The sequence below is a fragment of the Phalaenopsis equestris genome, unplaced genomic scaffold, assembly GCF_001263595.1.
Source record: "Phalaenopsis equestris unplaced genomic scaffold, ASM126359v1 Scaffold001306, whole genome shotgun sequence".
In the NCBI taxonomy this organism is placed as follows: Eukaryota; Viridiplantae; Streptophyta; class Magnoliopsida; order Asparagales; family Orchidaceae; genus Phalaenopsis; species Phalaenopsis equestris.
The window spans coordinates 119082-128361 of record NW_018165745.1 but is presented as its reverse complement, the minus strand read 5'-3'; the positions used below and the strand labels follow the sequence as shown (position 1 = coordinate 128361).

At 35.0% G+C, this 9280-nt stretch overlaps 1 protein-coding gene across 8 annotated transcripts in view; it reads right to left on the bottom strand.

The window, feature by feature from the left end:
* Positions 1-232: 232 nt before the first annotated feature.
* The window catches only part of LOC110033844 (D-lactate dehydrogenase [cytochrome], mitochondrial), a 108167-nt gene continuing 99119 nt past the window's right edge, over positions 233-9280 (bottom strand). For all 8 annotated transcript variants that reach the window (XM_020737964.1, XM_020737966.1, XM_020737965.1 and 5 more), the window contains 4 exons: positions 2148-2227; positions 1853-1983; positions 1633-1676; positions 233-467 (listed from right to left, as the gene is read on the bottom strand). In XM_020737964.1, the coding sequence (XP_020593623.1) occupies positions 348-467; positions 1633-1676; positions 1853-1983; positions 2148-2227 (375 nt within the window). In that variant the 3' untranslated portion in view covers positions 233-347. The remainder of the gene's footprint in view (positions 468-1632; positions 1677-1852; positions 1984-2147; positions 2228-9280) is intronic.

Here is a 9280-nt window from a genome sequence, read left to right as displayed (position 1 = left end):
CAATGACACGATTTGGTGTATGGTAGTACAAGTCAGGAGCACAAATCTATCTTGAAAAAATATATATATATTTTGAAAACATTTATCAAAACAAAAAATGTAATTTCAAAAAAAATAAAAACCATATTTTATAACTTTTGTTTTACTTAGAAGCAAAAAATAGCGACAAAAAAATAATGCTAAACAAGGACTAAATTTATTAGCTTACGTTTACTTACTAGGAAGGTTTGAGTAAAACAAAAATGGCAATTCAAATAACAAAGGATGAGTTACATAAAAACATCATAAAGCAAATGTGTTATTCTTTTATTATAACTGCATGGATTCAAGAGTGATTAGGATCAACATTATATGCACACATGTGGAGGAATGATCTTCCCTGGATTCATGATGCTGTTTGGATCCAAAGCAGTTTTTATTCTTTTCATGGTCTGCAATGCCGCCATGCCAAGCTCTTCCTCGAGATACTGAAATAAGAGAAAAGAGACAATGAAAATTAAAAAAACATAAGAGCCAAAAAAAAAAAAAAAAGCAAAAGAAAGAAGAGGGGAGAAAAAGATGAGAAGCATTAACATACATATCACACAATTCTTATGCATATACATATCTAATACCTAAAGTTTGATATTTACATTTTAAAACTCAATATTAACATTTTAAATCATAAAAAAAATATCAAAAATACAAACTTCTGAAAATGAAACACACTTTTTTTTCATGCATGGATAGTGGTATATAGGTGTAAAAATTTACATTTTAAAACTCAATATTAACATTTTAAATCATAACAAAAATATAAAAAATACAAACTTCTGAGAAATGAAACACACTTTTTTTTCATGCATGGATAGAGTGGTATATAGGTGTAAAAATTTTAATTTGGATATTAGAGGTAAATAGATAGGAATCATGTGGCATGTATTGTAAATCTTCCTTCAAACAAAAGCACAAAAAAAAAAAACGAAACACATCGAAATCTACATATTTGCAAAGATTTAAGAGAAAAAATGCAGCTGAATTTACGAATGATGCGAAGGATATTTAAAGAACATCAAATTCATGTCATATGAAAGTCGTGGTTAAAACAAACAACAATGAAATTGATAGAATACAGACAGCATTTCATTCAACAGTTGGCCGGCTACTAAAAGGGGTCAATTCCCGATGAAAGTCGTGGTTAAAACAAACAACAATGAAATTCATAGAATACAGACGAGCATTTCATTCAACATTTGGCCGGCTACTACTGAAGTTCATCTCTTTGCCTGACTCGTGATGCCATAATCGCCAGTTAGTAAGATCTTTAATCAATGAAGGCATAAGCACAGGAGTGCGACTGAGCTAAACCAACAGCTTTTGGATGTGCATTTATCATTCAGACATCCTGCCCAATATCTATTATAACTTCATGGCCATGCATGATAACCCAAAACGTCACACAAAGCCACCACTTTCAGGCATCATCGCGTCATCCATTTGTTGTTGGAATAAAAAATAAATGATAGGGAAGTTCAATGAAGTTATCATTAAGGCTAAAGATTAATCCCTAGAAGCATTTCGAAAATTCATTCAAGTCTATTTCACCAGTATCCAATATTTCACCAAAAAGAATTGATAGCTTAGAAAACTCACTTTCATTTTGCCGGTGCCAACACCATGCTCTCCCGTACATGTTCCTGATCAACAATATATAAAATGCATCAATTTTACGACGATTTCACATCTTCCTAGGTTTCTCTAGTTGGTTTGATAATAAGAGAGTATCCATATCAACATTGGTTTTATCTTGAATGTGTTTGTGGTTTCAATGCGTTTGATATTTCTCGTCTCTCAAAAAAATGTTAGCTTGTACCTTCCATTGACAAAGCTGTGTGAACCATGAAGTGGTTTAGCCTCTCTGCTTCTCGTTTCTGTTCCTCTTGCTCTGGATCAAATAAGATAAGTGTATGGAAATTCCCATCACCAGCATGTGCAATAACCGTGCTGCAGAAAGCATAATTTGCATGCTAATAATGAATTTCTATAGTGAAAAGCACAGCATAGTTCTGTGCAACAAGCAGAAGCATCTTTCAAGCTTCTTAGAAAGAAAAATTTAACTATTGGATCCATAAATTTTTGGCAACCAAAATTTCTCTTAATAAACATACCACAGTAATGATGATGCATCCAGAATTTGTTTAGATTTTGATATGCAATCCGCAAGCTTTGATAAAGGAACACAAACATCCTGCAAGAAGGGAAAAGATGAGAAGCAAGCTGTATCAAGGGAAAGTTTACAAAATATCTTTATATAGTGATAGTATTCTGGATCCTTAACGGGAAAATAGATTAGAATAGAAATTATTGCTCAAAAAATCACCTTTATTCATTAATGACGGGCTTACATAGAGCCTTATTAGTTACAATCAATATAAGTAAATCCGTAGACTCCATCTATTTACGCATAGAACCCTACATCAAATAAAAATCTCAACACTCCCCCTCAAGATGGACAAAAGATGTTCACTAAGCCCATCTTGTCACGTAACCTGACAATTCTATTGAGCTAAGTCCTTTAGTGAGGTAGTTAGTCACTTGCTCTCCTGTGGCTACATGACTTAGCTCCAGTAGTCCATCATTCAGCTTTTCCTTGATGAAGAACCTATCAATCTCCACATGTTTGGTTCTATCATATTGCACCAGGTTGTTAGCAATGTTGATCACTGACTTGTTGTCACACCACAACTTCATTTAAGCTCCTTGGTCCACCTTGCGCTCTTACCAACAAAGATCATAACCACATTGTCTCGGCAACTCCTAAGGTCATATCCCTATACTCTGCCTCTTCTGTTGACCTCGCTACTACCGATTATTTCTTGCTCTTCCAAGAAACCAATTGTCCCCTACGAACATGCAATATCCAGACGTGGACCTCATGTTATCAGCACAACTCGCTCAGACAGAGACAAAATAGCCCTCAATGCTTAAATGTCCATTCTTCTTGAAAATCAACCCCTTCCCTGGTGCACTTTTTAGGTACCTCAAAATCTGATACACTGCGTTCATATGACATTTTCATATCATGCATATAACGGCTCACCACGTTTACTGCAAATGAGATATCGGGACGTGTGTGACTCCTTGGATTATGCATATAACTCACCACCTTTATTGCAAATGAGTTAAGCCTTTTGATCATTGTGTAAGTGCTAGGGTCCCCTGGAAGCGACGCACTGTATGGTCTGAATATAGTGACAAGTGTGCAAGGGCCGCAACAACTGTGCTCAGGTGTAGTATCAAATAAACAAGAGTTCTCACATTAAGAACGGATGCGAGAAAAAATGTTAGTTCATGAAACTAATATTGGGATAGGATATTGGAATATAGGTACTCTCACTAGTAAATTAAGAGATTTAGTTGATATTATGATTATCTTATGTGTTCAAGAAAATAAATGGGTTGGAGAAAATGCTAAGCAGATTGATAACTTAGGTTTTAAACTTTGGTATACAGGTAAAAGTCAATAAAAGTCATACTAGAAATGACGTAGATAATTATAGATAAGAGTTTGAAAAGTAATGTTGTAAGAATTAATAGAATTGGAGATAGAATTTTAGCCCTTAAGATTATTGTTGATACCAAGAAATTTTTAATATTATAAGTGCTTATGCTCCCCAAGTTGGTTTAGATATAGGTTCTAAAGATAATTTGTGGAATCACTTTGAAAACTTAATACAAATGATACCTCTTGAAGAAAGAATTTGCATTGGAAGAATATGCATTGGAAGAAAGAATTTACTTTTAAGAATGGATCTAATAAAACACAAATTGATTATTTTCGTATGAGAAGAAGAGATGCCGAGAATGTAAAGATTGTATGGTCAATCCAAGTGAGGATTGAAGTACCCAACATCAATTATTAGTTCTAGACAATTAGTAGTACTAGATTTTAAGATGAAGAGTTGTAAAATAAAGAATACTAGTAATTATCATCGTAAAATTAGATGGGGGTACCTAAAAGACACAAATAAAATAATTTTTATAATTAAATTCAAGATTTCAAAATTTGGGAAGTTCATGAAGAAGCAAATTCTATGTGGGAAAATATAACAAAAACTATTAAACAAATGACAACAATTGTATTTGGAGAAACAAAATAAAAAGTTTCTCTAAATAAAAATAATTAGTGGTGGATTAATAATATGCAAGAAAAGATAAAATATAATAAGTTATATTAAAAAATTGATTTAAATGTAAAAGCTTAGAGAACTGAGAAAAATATCAAACGGTTTGTAGGGAGTTTAAGAGAACAATCTGTGACTCTGAAAAATTCTGCTTTTAATGATCTTCAATAATAGATTAGATACTAAAAATGATGAAAAATATATGTATAAACTAACCAAACAAAGAGAAAAGAAAAGTAAAGATTTAACTCAAGTAAAGTGTATTAAAGATGAAGATCAAAAAGTATTTTTCTTAGAAAAAATATTCAAAATAGATGGATGAGTTATTTTGATAAACTTTTTAATGAAGTTTCGAAAAATACAATCGACCTTAGTGATCTTAATATTGTTAATAATAATAAAATATTTCATTTTTACGATCGCATTAGTAAATAAAAAAGTTGAGATGGCTTTAAAGAAAACCAAGGGCGTAAAGTCTGTAGGGCATGATGATATCCCAGTTGAAGTGTTGAAATATTTAGAAGATTTTGGGTTTTCTTGGCTTACTAAACTCTTTAATATTATTTTAAAAACTAAAAATATGCCTGAGGAGTGGAGGAAGAGTACTTTAGTCCCCATTTTTAAGCATAAAGGAGATGCACAAGAGTGTGCAAACTTTAGATGAACTAAGTTGATGTTTCATACTTTAAAATTATGGGAGGAGGTAATTGAACATAGGTTAAGACGGATTTCTTATAATCAGTTTGGATTTATGTCGGACAGGTCTACTATGGAAGCTATACATTTATTGAGAGTTCTGATGGAGAAGTTCATAGATAATAAGGAGGATCTACATATGATTTTTATTTATTTAGAAAAAAGCTTACGATAAGGTTCCAAGAGATATCCTTTAGAGAGTTCTTGAGAAGAAAGACATTGATATGACTTATATTCAAGTCATTAAGGATTTGTATACAAGAACTATTACTAGTGTTTGAACAGGAGGATTGACCAATTATTTTCCTAATTCTGTTGGTTTACATCAGGGATCGTCTTTAAGCCCATATCTTTTTGCTTTAGTAATGGATGGTCTTACTGGGCACTTACAGGAGGATGTACCTTGGTGCATGCTTTTTACTGATGATATCGTTCTCGTGGATAAAATGAGAGATAAAGCTAATGAAAACTTGAATTATAGAGGTCTACCTTGGAGTCTAAAGGCTTTCATTTGAGTAGAACTAAAATTGAATACATGGAATGTAATTTTAGTAGTAGTAGCACTAGTGACAGAAATGTAACTATGGGCGATCAAATTATTAAAAGGTGTCAACGCTTTAGATATCTCAAAGTAATGGTGATATTCATGGGGATGTTATTAGTAGAATTCAAGTTGGTTGGTTGAAGTAGAGGAATGCTTCAGGTCTATTGTATGATAGAAAAGTATCGTTTAGACTGAAAGGAAAATTTTATAAGATGGTCGTGAGACCTGGTGAGACCTGCAATGCTCTATGCAATGCTCTATGGCGCTAAATGCTGGCCTTTAAAAGAGAAGCATAAAACTAAGTTAAGTGTTGTCGAGATGAGAATGAATAGGTGGATGAGGGCTTTACAGTTAGAGACAAACTACGAAATGAATATATCTGTGACAGGGTTGGTGTAGCTCCAGTGACAGACAAAATTAGAGAAATTTGTCTTAGTGGTTTGGTCACATTAAACGTTGACCAGCTGCTGATTTGCTTAGAAGATTAGATGTTTTAAATTTGATTTATCTTAAGAAATGTAGAGGTAAACCTAGGAAGGCTTGGGCATATTGTATAAAAAATGATCTTAATTTATTAGAATTAAATGAAAATATCACACTAAATAAAATGCAATGGAGAAAAAGGATTCATGTACCCGACCCCACTTAATGGGATAAAGGTTTTTTTGTTATTGTGTGACTGATAGATCAGACGACCCACCAATCTCTCACTCTATCACGATCAACTGGCTCTCCTACTTCTGCACTCAGTTTGACCTTCTGATCAATTGAAGAGACTGCAGGCTTAGATCTCAGCATGTCTGTTTCTGTGAGAAGATCTTATAAATATTTTCTCTGAGACAAGACCATGCCCTCTGGTCCACGGGCCACCTCAATCCCTAGTATCTAAGCTATCCAGGTTCTTAACCTCAAATTCTTTGCCCAATCTTATCTTTAGTTGAACAATCTCCACCTCATCATCACCAATGATAATAATGTCATCAACACACAGCAAGCATAGAGATGTGAAAACTATTTTGACGAAAGAACACCGTATGACCAACATTGATATGCTAATATCTCATGCCCACTATAGCTGTCCTAAACTTGTTAAACCAGACTTGAAGAGTGCTTCAAGTCATAAAGCGACTTCCTGAGCCTGCACACCTTGCCCACTGTCTGATCTATACTAAATCCTAGCGGTATGTCCGTATATATCTCTTCTAGTAACTCACTATGAAGAAACATATTCTTCACATTGAGTTGGTGTAACCTTCACCCATCATTCACAGTTAGAGAAACCAGTGTCCTCCCTCTGCTCATCTTTACTACCGGTGCGAAAGTTTCATCATAGTCAATGTCATACTCCTGACTGTACCATTTTTCCACTAATCATGTCTTGTAACACTCTACTTTCCTCTTTGAATTTTGTTTTGCTATGAAGACCCACTTGCACTCACCTTCTCTTTTCCCCGCTTGTTATGGTACTATCTCCCAAGTCATATTCTTATCGAGAGAACTAAGCTCCTCCAGCAAGCAATCTTTCACTTTAAAACCTCCTTAGCTGCCTGCAAACACTTGGGTATAGAGACAGTGTCCAAAGATGCAATAAATACTCTGTGTACACGCGATATGTTAGAGTATGAGACAAACTGAGCAATGTCCTTCTTAAAGCCTTGTGAGAAACCAAAACAATAAGGAAAATAAAGATTGGGAGAACGACTAACATTTCTGCAAGAAGTCCTCCTTAAAGCCTTGAGAGTGAGAGGAGAATATAGAGGAATCATATCACCTGGATAATCAGATTCTGAAGTGGATGGTGTAGGTGTCTCAGGAGTCTTGGTAGAACAGAACAAGAGACTGGATGGCACGAGTGGCACGACAGAAATTATTCCATCGTTCTGCCTCCTCCTTGTATACATTCTCAACTCCCCTTGAGCTTGAATCCCTCCACCTTTGTGCCAATTTTTCTCATTTTTCAGCTCTTCCTCAGCCGATCCTTCACACAACGAGACAAGGCATCATTCTCACATATACCCACTCTAACTATCATTACTCTTCCCCTCACACCTCATACCTCTAGTATCTGGCGAGTCATCACAGAGTAAGGTCACCTCCAGGTTATAATACGATTCAAGTTCTCTAAAATACACATCCATGCTCACAAACACTCTCTTCTCTATGGGACTCCAACAAACATAACCTTTTTTGGTAGCAGAATAACTCAATAAAATACAATTTATAGCTCTAGGAACCAACATCCCTATTGATGGTCTATTGTCCTTCACAAAATATACACAACCAAAGACCTTCAAAAGATCTCGTTACTATCTCCTTTCAACATCTGATAAGAAGACTTTCAATCACTCACTCTCAAGAGCAATCCATTGATCAATTAACCCCACACAAGTGCTTTGGAACATTCATCGTGATCATCATGCTTCTGACAACCTCAAGAAAGTGTCTATTCTTCCTCTCTACTACTTCGTTTCGTGTTGATGTGTATGAACAAGTGGTTTAATGTTGTATCCCTTAGGATGACAAGTACTTCCTAAATACCTTGTTTGTATACCCTCTCCTGTTATCATACCTCAATACATTCACTACTGCATCGTATTAAGTCAGAATTGCCTTGTTAAAGTCTTTAAAGTAGGCAAACACATCTTTTTTATTTTTCATCAGATATAACTAAGTACCATGAGAAAAATAATCAATGAAAGTAACAAAATATCTGCATTCATTCATCGAAGTTGTAGAGCATGGTCCTCATACATCTTAGTGCACTAAATCAAAAACACAAGAACTCCTACTATCACAACTAACATAAAAGCTCCCAGTGTGCTTACCTAACTCACAAGCATCAAACACAAGTTTCTGTTAATTTATTTTATCATACAAAGATGGATATAAACGACTATAGACTAAACGAAGAGTGTCTCATGCACCTGTGATATAGCAACAACACATCCTCCACACTCCTCCCAAATCTTCCTACTCTAATAATCTCTACCATAAATTCCAAGGTGGAGTCCATCCCCTCAATCCAAATACCAAAATACACTATGTCAAATGCCAGTGCCAAGTCTCTTGCTAGTCCCTTTTTCTTGAAAGAACACCATAGGAATATCAAATAAAATAATACATTTTAGTTCGAGTATAATGATACTAATAGATAAAAGGTTCATCAGAAATGAAAAAGCATGCAAAATATGAGATATCGTCATACAGTTAGTACACCTCACTGTACCTTACCAAACACAATCTATATTGTACCATCAGTGATCTGAATGCTCTCCGGAATTGCTAGGTAAGTATATGAGGAGAACTCACTAGCAACACCTCTCACATGTTGAGATGCACCAAAATCTACTATCCATTCTGATGATCTTGCGGTGGATATAGAAACAAAAACATGTGTATGTTGACCTCATTTTTGTGAGGTCTTCTTTTCTTTTTCTTAGAGCCTAGGATCTAGTTCTAGGAGTTCCTATTGACCGTCCTAGAAAACTAGAATTGAGACTCACCCTTTTAGAAAATTCTAGTCAATTCCTATTTTCCTTTGATGTCTAGCATCTTTGGCACAAGACCATCGTCTTATAGACGAGTGGTTATGGGTTATTTTGCGAAGACTCAAGGGAAAAGTTCCTGATAGGACTCAAAGCCTTAGGAAAACATTCGTCATGACTTTTTCGTCACATACACACATCAAATACACAAAATTCACGAAATTGCACGAAATCGGACTTCAATTAAGCCTAAAGAACGGGTGAAAATGCGAACTTCTCCGGATGACCTCCGACGACAAATTGGACTGCGCCAATGCGTCCGGGATACCAATTTTGGTAGGAAAGAACACCCATATTGCCATACTTTCGACACGAGAAAATTGGCACGCAAA